This window comes from Vulpes lagopus, chromosome 4 (genome assembly GCF_018345385.1).
Source record: "Vulpes lagopus strain Blue_001 chromosome 4, ASM1834538v1, whole genome shotgun sequence".
NCBI classification, from domain to species: Eukaryota; Metazoa; Chordata; class Mammalia; order Carnivora; family Canidae; genus Vulpes; species Vulpes lagopus.
This window is the reverse complement of record NC_054827.1, coordinates 89,908,301-89,925,234: the sequence shown is the minus strand read 5'-3', so window position 1 is coordinate 89,925,234 and position 16,934 is coordinate 89,908,301. Positions and strand designations below refer to the sequence as shown.

The following is a 16,934-nucleotide window of genomic DNA, read 5'->3' as shown; positions in this document are numbered from 1 at the left end:
GTCCCCAGACAGTAGCCCAACACAGTGTCTCCCGAGACATACTGTGTTCCTGTGCTTTCTAAAATCAAGCAGTAAACTTTGCACAAAAGGAATTTTGTAACTTGCTCTTTTCCACAGGCTTTTTGGAAGGGGTACAAACAGCAGAAAGCATATTCATGCAGGCGGCAAATGTTCGTTGACAATACCAATTCCATTGTGAAGGTAAACACCCCTTCCTACCTTAGTGCTTGACTTAGACCTTTCCCTTCAATTTTAGTTTTGCTCCTGGAAGACAGAGAATGGAAAGGGTACATAGGAGTCTTGAAGTCAGAAATAAGTCCCAGGTTTGAGTCCCACATCCATTACTCACGTAGCTGATCATCTTCAAAGCTGTTAAAACACTGTACCTGGCTCAGGTCCTTTGTGTGGTTTTGAGAATCAAATATGCAGCTATTTCATAACCAGTGAATGCTCTTTCTCTACCAAGTCCAAATTGATCCTTAAGCTCTAGGGGAAAACAGCATCCTCTTATCGTATTCACTAATAATATTTACAGTGCTCAAACTTAACCTTAGTTGTTAGGCAAATGCAAAGCCAGTAACAAGAGGAAGTAGAACTAAGTTAGGACCTCGGGGTGGGGGGTGGGGGTGGGGGTCAAGCAGATCTAACCTAGCTCTCGACCCAGTCTGATGGCTGTGAGTTTAGAAAATGAAAAGGCGCCAGGGTGCCCACTCCTCAGTTCTGGAAACCAGAGGACTGCCCAGAAACAAACTTGCAGACAATGTGGAAATCCAGATTAGAGTCGGAATAGTAGGGCTGGACAGAGATTGGAATGACATGAGATTAATTCATAGGACCTCTAAACTGTGAAGACAGAGAATGACATCATCTAGACCCATTGTGCTCCTTAGTGATGTGCTGCACTCACCATGGAACACATGCCTGTTGCCTTGGGACACTGTAGGTGCCAGTTGGTCCCTCATGAGAATTCTAGACATGTTTCCCTGTAAAGACTTAAAGAATACCGGATGCCTTTAAAGGATGGTGGAAGAAACCTGGGACTTAGTTTTTGATTCCCTGACCTATTGCAATGCTCAGCAAAATGTCTGCCCTCTTGGTTTTTATTTACTGAGACGAAAGCAGAATGGCACAAAGCTACATTACCTTCCCCACCATAAGGTATAAAATGCTTTGAACCCCCAAGAGAAAAAGCAATGAAAGAAGTAGAAGATGAAGATGAGACTTAGGATGTTAATTATTTGGTAGGATGCTAATATTTACTTTTTTATCATACTATCAATATTATCTTTAGAAAGACTGCGTGAAAAGATATTAAAGGTTGTTTGGTAATGCCTTGATTTCTCTGTTTAACTCATTTTTAGATTCAGTCCTGGTTCCGGATGATAACAACACGGAGGAATTACCTTTCACGACTACAGTATTTCAGAGATCATGTAAGAGACATGCCAAGTAGATTTTCACCCTGACTGAGGATGAATTGAATGAATGCTTTGTTGAATGTTAGCATTGAATGATTTTTATTAAATGGTGGAAATATTTTTAGAAGAGAACCCGAGTGGAAGGCTATTGGTGTATTGTATATGCTGGCTGCATGGTGTTCGTTCCTATCTAGTCTTTGCATTAAATAGAATATTTTGTCAGTTCAGGAAGAGAAAATGAAATGTCTTCTTTCCTAAATATTTTTCACACACTTGCTTCCTTTTGTCCTAAGACACACACCAAAGCTTTTATTTGGGTTAAATGATATTTTCATGTCTCCCCAACTGCCTTTGGCTCAAGTTCTAAAACATCAGTGTCACTTAATTGGATGGACAGTTGCAAGCCAAACATCAGTAACCTTGCATATTTTTAAAAAACAACTTCAGAGCTAAATGGTGGAAATGTACAATAAGAGGAAACAACAGGTCTTAAGAACTCAATGTGATAATATTGGGAGGCTTACTTTTTTTAAATTCAGAACTCATGTTAAGAGTGAGACTTCACTAGTCAGGGCTGCATAGAAATGTCTGAGAAGAAATGGATGTGGGCTAGTAATGTTGAAGAGAAAAGATTCCAGACAAGTATTTTCCAACAATGCTTATAAAGTTTTTCTAACTGCTAACTGATAAACTTAAATAGAAGACCACAGGAAGAATTTTTTTAGGATCTTTAAATTGATTCAATCTTAAATTAGAGATTGAATCATCTAAATTTGAGGCTAAAATTACTTTCCCCAAAAAAGGAAATAAATAAAATTCTTTTCCCTCTTAGATCTCTTTATAAACAGTCCCATATAATCTTGTCGATACTTTTAGCTAAGTTTTCTGACCCTTTCTTTTCAAAGAAAATGGAAAAAATAAACATTGAATGCACCCCATCCAAATACTGTCAGTTCTAAATAGTTTTCATTCTTTTTTTTTTTTCTTAAGATTGTATTTTAGAGAGCATCCAGTGAGGGAGGGAGGGAGGGAGGGAGGAAGCCTCAAATCCTTCACTAGAAGACCAAAGACTAGCTTGTAGGAAAAGCCAGTAGAAGCCATGTTTCAAGGACATATATTACAGGCATTTCATCAGTTTGTAAGATGTGAGTCTGAAATAGCAAGAGGCTTGGTTCTTGAAAGATCTCTGAACCATGTGCAGCTACTTGGGCAAATGGATCAGGACCCCATCATGAGACAGTGGAAGGGAAAAACGCAGTCACAGTATCTTCTCTAGCAAATAATGACATATGGTGGTCAGGGGAGACTGATAGTCAGAAGACAACATGGCACAGAACATTGGTATTCCAACCAGGCATCAGAGATGTGGTGTATTGTTATGTGTAAAAGAGATCCTGAATTTATGTGGAAGGGAAAGGAGATATTATGGTGAATACACAGATAAAAATAACATGAGGTGACAAGCAACAACAATCATAGCTGATAACATAATTCTGAGTGACCAGTGGCACCTGGGCAGCTCAGTTGGTTGAGCATCCAACTCTTGATTTCAACTCAGGTCATGATCTCAGTGTCGTGGGATCGATCCCTGTGTCAGGCTCCACACTCAGCAAAGTCTGCTTGAGATCCTCTTTCTCTCTGCCCCTCCCCATTCACTCTTTCTGTATCTCTCTAAAATAAAGTAAATAAAAGAAAATTCTGAGTGACCAAAGACAAGGCATAGAGTAGACAGTTATTCTTTGGCCATTGTTTGGTACAGTCTCATTTCCAAATCATGTATAGTCTTTATAGTTCGTAAGGACAAGAATTAAAATATTTTTTTATATACAATGAAAAATTTTATTTTTAAGAAATTTCTACACCCAAGATGGGGCTTGAACTTACACTCCTGAGATCAAAAGTCACATATTCCACCACCAGAGCCAGCCAGGTGTCCCTAAATCATGTCCATTTTTAAATATTGTCAGTTTTTAAGTAGTTCTGAATTCTACAGTTGTGGAAAATAGTTGGGTTTTAGGAAGATCATGACTGGTCTCATTCTTTTGCAGAAAAATGAAATTGTGAAAATACAGTCACTACTGAGAGCAAACAAAGCTAGAGATGACTACAAAACATTGGGTAAGTAGGAGTACAGATCTTCCTCCACTAACAATAAGGTTACGTCCTAATACACCCATCGTAAGTTGACAATATCCAAAGTCAAAATGCACTTAATACACCTAATCTACGGAACATCATAGCTTAGCCTGGCTTGCCCTAAATGTGCTCAGAGCACTCCCATTATCCTACAGTTGGACAAATCATCTAACACAAAGCCTATTTTATAGCAAAGAGTTGAATTGCTTCTGTTATTTATCGAATACTGTACTGAAAATGAAAAACAAAATGGCTATGAGTGTATGGGTTGTTTACCCTCAGGATCACGTGGCTGACAGGGAGCTGTGGCTCACTGCTGCCACTCAGCATCAGAAGAGACCATCCTGGGATCCCTGGGTGGCGCAGCGGTTTGGCGCCTGCCTTTGGCCCAGGGCGCGATCCTGGAGACCCGGGATCGAATCCCACATCAGGCTCCCGGTGCATGGAGCCTGCTTCTCCCTCTGCCTGTGTCTCTGCCTCTCTCTCTCTCTCTCTCTGTGTGACTATCATAAATAAATAAAAATTAAAAAAAAAAAAAAAAGAAGAGACCATCCTATGGCATGATCCCAGCCTGGGAAAAGATGCAAACTGAAACTTCAGAGTACTCTTCTGCTGCATGTGTATGGCATTTGCACCTTCATGAAGTAAAAAAATCGTTAAGTCAAGCCATCACTAACTGGAGATCATCTTGAAACAAATTCCTTATAAATAAGCAAAAATAAAAACATATTAGTCACTTCAGAGGCTGCTCCAGGAATAGAAGTTGTCCATTGTTTCCAATAGATTGTGACTAGCTCAGACCCCGGGTTCTGAACTGGCACACGAAGGAACATGAATGGCAGGAAGAGGGACTTCCTCTTATACAGAAGGGGTAGGTAGAGTGGATATGATTTCTTCACAAAGAATAGAGTTGGCATAAATGCTGATATTTTTATATTAAATTTGAGCTAGAGTCAGAAATCTAATGCAAAAGAGTTAGCCAGAAGATAAGCTTATATTTGAACTATTTAATTTGTTTTGTTGGCCTATGATTTTGTTCCCTCATTTTAAGAATAAAACATATTCACATGAGAAATTTTGGAGACATGAATTAGAAGGAAAAAACTCATCTCCCAAAGATAACTATGAACATCTTCCTATAATTTCATTCTAGACTTTCCAGTTTTTAAAATATTTTTTATTATAATACTAATATATACCATTTGTAGAAAGTTTAAAAACAGCTAAATAAAATAAAAATCACTCAAACAACATTCACATTTTGCACTGTTTGCAATCCCAACTTTGTATGTTTTTCTGTCCTTTACATAATCAAGATCTTTTTTTATATGCTGAATTTTTAACATTCTTATTATTGCAAGAACATGTGATAGATTAAGAACTTGCTGATAGTAGTATTGCACAAATTTTTAAAATATTTTGCTTAGGTCACTCAGAATTAGTTTTGAGAGGGTAAAAAAAAAATCATGATTTGCACATCATAGTAATGAAAATGGCCCTTATGCTGTGTCTGACTCTGCCTTGTTTCTTATTTTTATACTTTGGAGGAAGTAAAAGTTCAGTAACGTAACCAGCACAGTACCTAGGAAGTAGTTTAGTGAGTGCCCTTTACTGTCTGAAGTCTGAGTTTTGGAGTGAAGTTTATGGCTCCAGAAAGGTATTCTCTGTTACTTATTGAGGAAAAGCCTCAAGAAGATTGAGAGAGCAGTTTGTACCTGCAGCCTACAGAATCTGTTGGCTAATCCACCATTCCACTAGATTCCAGAATTCCCTGTGCAAGCTAAGCAAAGAAAGGCCAGCCAGTCTTTTCAGGGCCACACTTCTCCGTTGTTGAGTTAATGAAGTTCATCTCTCAGTTGGTGGATACCTTCCAGTGTTTTACAAGATGGCTAAATAGGGATTTTCTTTTCTGAGCCCTAACACACTAAAACAGGTTTTCTACTGCCTTTACTCCTGAAAGACAATTTAAGAATAAATTTTCTAAATGAGCACAGGCTGCTTTTCATTTCATTCTTGGTAACATGTTTTTGTGGGCAGTTGTGGTGATGCTTTTCACTTGCTTACATTTTTTTTAAAGATTTTTATTTATTTGAGAGAGAAAGAACATGAAAGGGGAAAGGGGCAGAAGGAGAAGGAGAAAGAGAGAATCTCAAGCAGAGTCTACACTGAGCACCAAGCCTCATGTAGGGCTCAATCTCATGACCCCAAGATCCTGACCTGAGCCAAAACCAAGGTTGGGTGCTTAACCAACTGAGCCACGCAGGTGCCCCTTTACATTTTTTTAAATGACAAAGACAAAAGAAATCCTAATTTAAAAGTCCAGGTGAAGGGGCACCTGGGTGACTCAGTGGTTGAGCATCTGCCTTTGGCTCAAAGCATCATCCTAGAGTCCCAAGATTGAGTCCCACGTCGGGTTCCCTGCATGGAACCTGCTTCTCCCTCTGCCTGTGTCTCTGCGTTTCTCTGTGTATCTCTCATGAATAAATAAAAATCTTTTTTAAAAAACCCAGGTGAAAATATGGCTCAAAGATTTAAGAATAGCATTCGTGCAAAATTCTTAGAAGTTAGAACTATAAATAAGCAAAAACTGGAGTCATACCTTAAAGACCCGGCTAGTGAATGGAATGTGGCTTTTCCATGGTGGCTCATTTAGGACCTAAAGGTGGAATGGATGGAGCTATAATTAAATATACAAATCTATTTATATAAGTAATACTTACTGCCTCTTTAATAACACTAGTATTATAGTTTGCTTAGTTAAGGTCTTAGAGAGATATATGCTTATTTTCCCAACTAATATATGTCACAATAAAATGAGAAAATCCAGGTGATTTCATGTTGAAGCATAGAAAGTGTATAGAAACTATGGTAGTGAATAAGTTAGATCCAAGCTGCTCTGCACTTTTGCAATAGGACAGTTTTGTGGTAACAGAAATGCCCATTTTCATTACTTTCTCGGTTCAGCATCTTTGTAAGACTAACGCATTATTTTTAAAGATTTTATTTATTTATTCATGAGAGACATGGAGAGAGGTAGAGACATAGAAGGAGAAGCAGGCTCCCTGCAGAGAGCCCGATGTGGGACTCGATCCCAGGACCCTGGGGTCACACCCTGAGCCAAAGGCAGATGCTCAACCACTGAGCCACCCAGATATCCCAAGACTAAGGCAATTTTTTAAAGATTTTATTTATTTATTTTGAGAAAGAGTGAGAGATAGAGAACGAGCAGTGGGAAGGGCAGAGGGAGAGGGAGAAGCAGACTCCCCGCTGAGCAGGGAACCAATTTGGGGCTTGATCCAAGGACCCCACAATCACAACCTGAGCCAAAGGCAATCACTTAACTGACTGAGGCACCCAGGTGCACCAGACCAAGGCATTTTTAATCTGAAAAAAAAAAAAAGTCACTTTTATTAGTTTGTCATCATCCATTTTCACCCATTCCTTCTGGAAGGGCATTGAGTGCATGCAGGCTTGGAAGTTGCTATAAGTGTGATATGGTCACTTGTCAGTGCTATCAAGTTAGGTGACTCTCTGGAATTAAAATACCCCAAAATGATTCCCAGCATGAAGATGTCACAAGCCTACTGCTGAGAGAGGAAATACTAAATTGGGGCCATAATAATTAGTAAAGCTAAAGTACCTAATTTGTTTGTAATCTACTTATTGGCACATACAGAGATAAGTGGTTCTTAGGAGGAAAGAGAATTTGAGACCAAACAAGATGGCTCATGTTTTTCTGACTTAGCTATGTACGTGAGTTCTGGAGCATTGCTCAGCCTTTTTCTGAAATGGCCATGTCATTAAGCAACATCTTTGTTAGAAAGTAGAAAACAAATTCATGTGTGCTTTAGTCTCAGGAAGGGAAGGGTCCCAAGAGCCAAACTAATTTCTCCAATAAAGCCCATCAGAAGTGGCATAGATTTGGTTGTTCATGTGGGATTCATGCTATTAGTTATTTGTGGTGTTTAACTCTTTATTTCTTGAATGCCAAAACACCACACAACCAAGCTGGAATTAAAAAGAAGATGGGTTAGGGACTCAGTGTAAAGGAGAAGGTGGTGATGGGAGTTACCACAACTAGGCTGAGGTTCTTGAAGTCATCTTTGTGTTGTGTGTAGTCATTAATCGCTGAAGGTCCAGATCATTTATTCTTAAAAGTTTACCCAGTGTTTACTAAAACACTTTAACAAATGTACTTTTTGTAAAGTCACAGTGCCCAGGAATTAAAACATAATTAATATTCAGAGCACCAAGGGGAAACCCTTTTAGAATTTAGACACTCCTCTCAACAGCGAGGCTGGTCTCCCAGGCTCTGAGTGCCCTCTCTCGGTCCGTGCCGAAAGGACAAGGACCAAATTTCAATGTCTAAAATCCCTGTATTTGTGCCACATAGAACATGTTTCACTCGTCATTCCATTGGTTCCTGTTTGGCCTTACAGTTCTCCTCTCATTGACTTTCTCTAATTCGCTTTTCACCTAGTTCCTGCTCTCTCTCCATGGTCTTTGGGGCTCAGAGAAATCACTTTCCATTTCCTGTAGCAGGAACAGAAATCTCTTATCTGGCTCAGCCACAAGGTCTCAGAGATAACTTAGTTAACATCCAGTCTTACGTTCCTTATCAATAAAGAACAGACAGGTAGAGCTATCTTCTCCGTGGGAGGGAGGGTCCTGGAAGCAGTATGGGAGAATTAGATAACGGGAAGACAGACCAGGTAGCATCAGTGGTGTGCAGTTATTTATATGATCAGTTTCCCTGTCCAGATTTGACATGGGCACTATGAGTCACTCTGGAACCCAAGTGCTTCCATTGCCATATTTTTGTAGTAATGCCTTATTGAAATACCCGATTCCTCTCTTATTGATGAGAATTCCAAACATGCCTAATGAAAGCATGCCTGTTCCTTTCCCTGCAGTTGGCTCTGAAAACCCACCATTAACAGTGATCCGAAAATTTGTACACCTATTGGACCAAAGTAACTTGGATTTCCAGGAAGAGCTGGAGGTAGCACGATTAAGGGAAGAAGTAGTGACCAAGATCAGAGGCAATCAACAGCTAGAGAAAGACCTGAACTTGATGGACATCAAGATTGGGCTCCTGGTGAAAAACAGGATCACGCTGGAGGTCAGTGGGATCTGTGAGGCCTTCAGCTCCCAGAAGAGAGAGGGGGCACATGTATTTGCCAACAAAACCTTTGTCCAGCTAACTCATTTAGAATCCAGAATGTGTTGTCCAAATTCACTAACCATTTTTCTCATGGTTCTCAGACCAGTAAAATTTTATACTCTTGTCCCTGATAACGTATTTTGTAAGGCTCTTTTACCATCCTGAAATGAAATGTACGTGAAACGAAGCCTACTTACATAGGTACCTTCATAATGAGACTAAGGTTTTCCCACAAATATAAAAAAGTAATTTCTAATAAAAACGTGGATTTCAATGTGAAAGTACATGGGCCCAATGCCATTAGAAGATGTGATCGAGTTGCCTGAGGCTTGGGCCTCTTCCCAGAATACCACAGACTGAACAAACTACGAATTGCTGCAGATGACTAATGCCAGTGAGTGGGGGAACTGTCCATGATTTCATTTTCCAAAATGGAAAATAACTCTTTGTAAAGTTCAGAACAAGCCAGTTGATCTCCCTGCACAGAATTGCAGTCCTAGAAGAGTCAGTGTATAGTAAAATTGCGGGGGAAATGCATTTTGTTTATATCTAAAACAATTAGTTTTGGGGCTCAAATAATTACAGAATTTAGACCTACATGAATAACCAGCAGGACATTGAAAAATCCACCCATGCAAAAGGTAGACAATGTACGCAGCAATGTCCTACAAATTGCAGGACAGCAGAGCATCCCTGCTCCCACCCACTAGAAACCTTCCAATTGTTAGGATGTTAAAAACAAACTACCTTTGTGGGGTGCCTGGTGGCTCAGTCAGTTGGACATTTGACTCTTGATTTTGGGTCATAAGATCAAGCCCTGCATCGGGATTGGTGCCCAATGTAGAGTCAGCTTGAGATTCTCTCTCTCTCTCCCCTCCCCCAATTCATGCACACACTCTTTCTCCCCCTAAATAAATAAATCTTAAAAAAAAAAAAAAAAAGCCTTTACACATATCCAAAATGGCCCTTACTGAGTGGACTGCCCCCCAAACAGCCTCTAAGTAAATAATGCTATAGTTTTGTATCTGTGTGAAACCTGTTCATTTCAGAGCTACCTCAAACCATGTGTAAAGTTTCATTTTTTTACCCTAGAAAGGAAATTTGTAGGATCAGATCTCTCTCCATGTCCCTATTCCAGTGCCACATCAGTTTTCAGAAAATGGATAGGTCAGGAGGGGGCATGGGAAGTTGACCTTCTAGAAACTCTGAGAAAGCTACCATGGGTCAAACAAAGACTGCCAACTGCCACTGACTTGAGTCTTTGTTTCTGGAAAACTGGGAAATGAGGAGCTCAGGAGGCCAGCAGATGAGGATGTGAATGCTCCACTCTTGTCTCCAGCCCTCACAGAGAAATAGTGAAATAGTGCACAGAAAATAAGGAAAATAGAGCAATTTACAAAATAGGAAATTATAGTCTTTTCTAAATATTAAGAAAAGTACAATTTAGGGACACTTGGGTGGCTCAGCAGTTCAGTGTCTACCTTTGGCCCAGGTCATGATCTGGGAATTGAGTCCCACATCAGGCTCCCCTCAGGGGCCTGCTTCTCCCTCTGCCTATATCTCTGCCTCTGTGTCTCTCATGAATAAGTAAAATCTTTAAAAAAAAAAAAAAAAGAGAGAGAGAGAGAGAGAAAGAAAAGTACATTTTAAATGTTCTGTATTATCTGTTTTTATTATTTTATCCAGAAAAATAGTACTTTTCTCCTTTTAAAAAATGTGTATTATTTGACAAACATGAGAATTTTAAAAGGGTAACCTATTTCAGAAGGTCCTTCAGAAAATGCCTTTTACAGCCTTTAAACTGCTGTTTTACCCCATTCCCATAAAGTTGTAAACAGGAAATGCCTTTTAAAATAAAGGCTAGTTGCAAAACACTGAATAGTAGACATAACATGTAGCTTGTTATTCATGTGGAAAATGAAATCATGGCAAATTTTCAGGTCTTTATGAATGTTTAAGATTTTTTTAAAAGATTTTATGTATTTATTCATGAGAGACACAGAGAGAGGCAGAGACACAGGCAGAGGAGGAAGCAGGCTCCATGCAGGGAGCCCGATGTGGGACTCGATCCCGAGACTCCAGGATCATGCCCTGAGCCAAAGACAGAGACTCAACTGCTGAGCCACCCAGGCATCCCCTGTTTAAGACTTTTTTTAAGTATTCTTAGTTGATGATGTTGTGAAATAGAGCTAATTTTTCAACTTACCTTTGCAAACACCAAGTATTGATTACTTCTTGAAAATTTAATTAATGATTATTAAATATATGGTCTTTAGTCTTATCATTGATAGTAGCATTTTTTAATTTGATGACAAGAATTGTACAATTAAAGCTTTATTTATAGTAGTGAAAAAGTGAGAAACAACCCAAACACAAAAACAATAAACAGAGAACAGTAAAATGAGTTTAATATGTAGGCTATATAGCCACTAAAAATAATGTTTTTAAAGAACATTTAAGGGCAGGGGCAATGTTTGCAATACAATAAAGACAATAGTACTTAAAGCAGTACAATTTCATTTGTTGTGAAATATATATACTTAGAGCTAGGAAAAAAGTGATTCTTCTTTGGGTGGGTAATAAAATTAAACTTCTTGATTCTTTTTTCTTTTTTAATACTGAGCATGTGTTTAATGAGGAGAGAAAGATTTTTAGGGCAGCCCCGGTGGCTCAGCAGTTTAGCACTGCCTTCAGCCCAGGGCATGACCCTGGAGACCCGAGATCGAGTCCCACTTCGGGCTCCCTGCATGGAGCCTGCTTCTCCCTCTGCCTGTGTCTCTGCCTCTCTCTCTGTATCTCTCGTGAATAAATAAATAAAATCTTTAAAAAAAAAAAAAGATTTTTAAAGGAAGTAGCTTAGTTTGTAAAGAGCTCCAAAGTAACCATGTGTCTTAAAATTTTTCTGAAAGTGACCTTCCTTGCCTGGCTAGCTCAGTTGGTAGAGTATGCAACTCTCAATCTTGGGGTCATGAATTCAAGCTTCACGTTAGGCATAGAGTTTACTAAAAAATAAATAATAAATAAAATAAAATTGGCATTCCTCCTAGAAATCACAGGAAGTCAGTAGGTGAATGAAGTGGCTAACATTGGTTTTAGGCAAAAAAAAGAAGAAAAAAAAGGCTTAGAGATGGAGACAAAGCAAGTGACGTAGAAGTTTCCTAGAGAAATAGGGAGGAAGAAGAATATAAGCTCAAACTAGCTTGAAAGAAAATCTGAATAGAAAGTAAAAGTAGGGCACCTGGGTGACCCAGTTAAGTGTCTGCCTTCTGCTCAGGTTATGATCCTGGGGTCCTGGGGTGAAGCCCCGCATCGGGCTCCCTGCTCAATGGGCGGTGTGCCTCTCCCACTCTACTGCTTGTGCTCTCTTGTGTACATTCTCTGTCTCTCTCTCAAATAAATAAATAAAATCTGGAAGGAAGGAAGAGGAGAAAGGAAGGAGGGAGAAAGGAAGGAAGGAAGGAGAGAAAGGAAAAGTTATCTGGGGCAGCTGGGCTCAGTCAGTTGAGCATCCGACTCTTGATTTCAGCTCAGGTCGTGGTCTCAGGGTCGTGGGGTGGAGCCCTGCATCCAATTCTATGCTAGTGGGGAGTCTGCTTGAGATTCTCTCTTCCTTTCTCCACTCACATGAGCTCGCATGCTCTCTCTCTAAAATAAGTCAGTCCATTTTAAAAAGAAAAAAGGAAAGAAAGTAAAAGGAATCTTGAGTCCCTGAGCTACCCACCAATGAATGCAGTGCATAATAGGAGTGCAGATGTCAGGCCCGGGCTGCCTAAAACCCAGATGAAGGGTCGTTCTACGGCTTGATTCTACTGCTGCACTGCGTGTATTAGCGTGTTTCCCTGAGCGTGTTTCTTAACCTCTCTGAGCCTTGTTTTCTTCCCTGAGAATTGTGCCAAGTGCATCACATATGTTGTTTTGACCTTCATAGCAACTGAGACTGGGATTATTGATCCCATTCTATAGATTAAGGGAACAGGCTTGGAGACATTCACCTGTGCAAGGCCACAAAGCTAACAAGGCTGTGTAGGCACCCCAACTTTCATGCCTGCAAAGCCCAAACCCTTTGTACTAGTCTACACCTTCTATAAAAATGCCTATATAACAGCATATGACCTGCATTCAGGTATCCTGCAATCATGGCAAGGGACAAAATGTGGCCACCAGGGCAACATCAAGATGAGGGAATATTGTGAAAAAGTAAGATACTGTTGCTCCTTCAAACCACTGTTCTCCACATGTTCAATATTTATTGGTAAGAACAGAAGACATTAAATTCCTATTAGTGAAAAGCATACATGTTTGGAACTGCTCCCTGGTTAGTCTTTGGCTCCTTCTTCAGGCTTCCCAAAGAAAACTTGTGTTGACACAAGAGCAGTCTTAAGCAAGGCACAGTTTCAGGGAAGAAGGAAGTTGGGCTTCCTGCCGTGACCTGCACAGCTGTGCAGGGGGATGTGCCACAGACACTCTGCTCCATCTGCACAGCTGCTCACTCCCACACCTCCTCCCCTCCAGGGCTCAGCCTCTCATGTTCCAGTTCCCCATCCGGGATTACTCTCCCTGTCCTGCCCTCACCAAATATCTATATTTCTTTTTTAAAAAAGATTTTATTTATTTATTCATGAGACACAGAGAGAGGCAGAGACACAGGCAGAGGAAGAAGCAGGCTCCCTGTGGGGAGCCCAGTGCAGGACTCGACTCCATGACCCCGGGATCATGCCCTGAGCCAAAGGCACATGCTCATCTGCCGAGCCACCCACATGTCCCCAAATGTCTGTTTCTAATGCAAAGGGATTTATTCTGCCCCAGAGCCTGCTTGCCACTCCCGCCCTCTCTTCTCTTGTGTGTATGTCAAAAACCGTAACATAAAGGTGAAATCTGGGAACAAAACAAAAGGAAAATCTTCAGTTGCCAGAGCCACCACCATTGAAAATAACCGGAGGGGGGAGTTAAATACCAAGATTTTGTTTCTGCCGTCTATTTAAAACCAAGATAATCTATTTACTCCACATATTTGAGAGATTTGATCTGTGCTTTGCCAATTACTTAAAAAGAAGAAAGCAAGGAAATAAGGAACAGTAAACCAGACTTATTCTGGTGATGTTTTATGACTTCTTATCAAGAAGGATGTCAGGCAAGTGCCTGCCCAGACTTCCCCGGAACCTTCATCTGGTGCTGAGTACACTTCCTTTCTTCATCCTGAAATATATCATATGCTTATAAATAAGGGTGAAATATTGCCTTTTTAAAAAATTGCATGGAAATGCAAATCAAATCCCCCCCTCCCCCTTTCTGCACACAAGCAGTAAGGAGGACAGAAGTACATGCTGAAATACAGGTTGCCCCTCTCTTAGCTGAGAATGGCAAAGAATAAATTCATTGACCTGCAGTGGATATAATCACATGGAACTATCTTACATCAGAACTCCAAGGGTTTTCTTTCTTCCTGTGGACTGACCCTAGCTGTGGGAGAATGGGGTGCTAGGACGTAAGCAGATGTAGAACCTGTACACAAAAGCCAACAGTAGTTCCCATCCCCAGGCACAATTGAAAGCAGTGGCAGGCACGTTTTTGACTGTCAGAATTACTAGGGGTCCCTACTGGCACTTAATGGAGAGGGGCCAGGGATGCTAGACAACCAATGATGCATGCACAGTAAAGCGTATTGCCTGGAATTTCCCAGAATACCCCTCCTCAGGAGCCATGGTCAGACATCCTGATGCTGGCTACAAATCGACGTCTTACATGGAGGTTGGACTAAGTTCAGGGAAGCAGATGGAAGAAGATTTGGGAAAAAACAGCTTTATTGCCACCTACTCTGTAGTATGGTGACCTATTATTACATGGCAGAGGAGGCAAGCATTCTAGAGCACTGGCGTTCATTTGGGTCGTGTGCCATTCATTGGTGGGTCATGAAAGCTATTCAGAGAGTCACATCAGCAGTCTTTAAAAGTTGAATAAAAGTGAATTGAGGATATCAATGTGTGTCCCAGTAGTGTGGGTAAGTACTTCATATTCCAGGCATGTGTGCACACGCATGTGTGTTTACCAGCAAAAGATGTAAGATGGGTAAGGAAAATGTGGAAAGTTAATCTTTCCAACTACATGTGTTTCGAGGTGTGTGTGTGAAGAGAGGACATGAAGAATACCAGAATAAAAAATAATCGTTTCCTAAATTCTGTTACAGGATGTCATTTCACACAGAACAAAGCTGAATAAGAAAAAAGGTGGAGAAATGCAAATACTGACTAACACTGACAACCAGGGAATTAAAAGTTTGAGTAAGGAAAGGAGAAAAACACTAGAAACATATCAGCAGCTGTTTTATCTTTTACAGGTGAGAACAATTACTCTCACTATGAGCTTTGGATCAATACTATATTGCTTGGTGATGGTTTACAGTATATCTTTCCCCCTAAAGTTGTAGTAGGTGACACATTTTGAGTACCCACTAAGTACCAAATGCTATTCTGTATGTTTTACATCATCTCATTTAATTCTTACTACAACCCTCAGAAAATAGTAAATATAATTATTCCCATACTGTATATGAGAAAACCAGGATGCAGCCAGTAGATGGTAAAGCAGAGATACTGGAACCCAGGCAGTTTGACTTTGGAGCCCCTGCTTTCAGGACTACATTATATTACAGTTACCTGCAGAGACAGTATAAACCTACTAGTAATATAAGCAGATGCTGTCAGCCATGAGCAAATTAAAGTACTTGCAAAATGGGTCTTTCCCTGAACCAGCCTTCCCTTCTTTTGAGAAAGGATAGAGTTTTGATTAAGGCAATAGGGCATCCTTTTGAGTTTCATTATTTTCGTGGCATTACTATTATGTAAGTGGACAGTAATTATTTGCTGCTTCCAGGATGCAGGTGAGAACTAGTAAGTTGAACTGCTTATGGCTGGACTGGGGTGGACCAGTTATTGTTTTGGCTAAGTCACTGGTTCACCTTATCTGTTCTATTAGTACATCCACTTAGTCCCAAAGAAAAGTGAGGAAGTAAGTGATAGTGATAAACAAAGCCTCCCCTTTGGGAAGAAAACCTCCCCCAAACGGTGGGTCAGCAGTTCTTCCTTGAGTTAGGTGTCCCTTTGTGTGGGGATGCTGCTGCTGGCAGTGGTCACTTCCTCAAGGCCTGAAAGTCCCTGAATCCTTCCTTGGGGATGGTGCTGACATTAGGTATACAGAGAACACATTACCCACATCGTGAATGAGGTGTGATTTGCCCCCCATGAAAGAAGTTATGTTAATTGTGGTACAAATGAGAATTCTCCATCTGGAATAATGGATTGGAGAGCGGGTGTAGTGCCACAGATGGCCACGGTGTGACAGCAGAGAGGGAAAATGTTAAAAGGATATTGTTCCTGGAATCCCTTGCTTAATTAACACCAGCAAACTTTCCAGAAAGAAAGAGGTCTCCCCGTGGGTAGGGAAAAGTGTTTGTCTACCTGAATTAGAATAGTAGTCATCCAGCAGTTGGAAATGTAATCTTGGGCATTCTTTTTGACATCCATAAATCTCCCAAATGGATGAGGCTTCTTTAGGATTTGGTTTCCAGTGTTAGATTTTGATAGAATTAGTGTTATAAGGAAAGTGAAACTGTAGTCCTTGACCTAAGACTTGTATTTTTTTACTTTGTCCTATATGTGGAGACCATTAATGTAAAAAATAAAAATCACAGGAACATGTTGAGAATAATTCCAGCAAGTTTTATTCCCCAAGCAACCCAAAACTGCTAGTCCCAGAGCTCAGCCATTCAGTTGTATCTAGTGGAGTGTCTGTTGAAATCATGTATTTTTCTTTATCTTTTCTCGAAGACATTGGCCTGAGATCATTGAGGAAACTACATAAAGCAAATGGTCTGAATTCCTTTGGCCTTTAAATGATGTCTTGGCAAGAAGTATTAGCCACAAGACAGGTCAGCTAGGATAGGTTTTGCTTTGCATTTGCCTCTTCAGTCTCAGCCTATACGGAAAGCTTTCAGGTCATCTGGGAGGCATGAGGAGTTTCTTTAGCTTTAGACGGATTTCCTTTCTCATAATCCCATATGCTTAGTGTGGGAAAATATTCACTGCAAAACTATAAATAAAACATGGTCCCCAGCTTCATAAAATTTCAGACAATCATTATGAGCTTGGAATCATTATGAGCATTGTAAGCCTAAGTAGTAAACTATAATTTGGATTTTCTTAAAAACTTTAAAGCCAAAC

General features: G+C 40.2%; 1 protein-coding gene and 1 pseudogene across 1 annotated transcript in view; both read left to right on the top strand.

Annotated features, from left to right (window-relative positions):
* Positions 1 to 16,934, top strand: part of IQGAP2 (IQ motif containing GTPase activating protein 2) — a 302,560-nt gene that overhangs the window by 251,690 nt on the left and 33,936 nt on the right. The window contains exons 18-22 of the mRNA XM_041752928.1: positions 118 to 201; positions 1,362 to 1,433; positions 3,467 to 3,536; positions 8,468 to 8,676; positions 14,903 to 15,052. Coding sequence (XP_041608862.1) covers positions 118 to 201; positions 1,362 to 1,433; positions 3,467 to 3,536; positions 8,468 to 8,676; positions 14,903 to 15,052 — 585 coding nt within the window. The remainder of the gene's footprint in view (positions 1 to 117; positions 202 to 1,361; positions 1,434 to 3,466; positions 3,537 to 8,467; positions 8,677 to 14,902; positions 15,053 to 16,934) is intronic.
* LOC121489673 lies at positions 2,518 to 3,031 on the top strand (annotated as a pseudogene).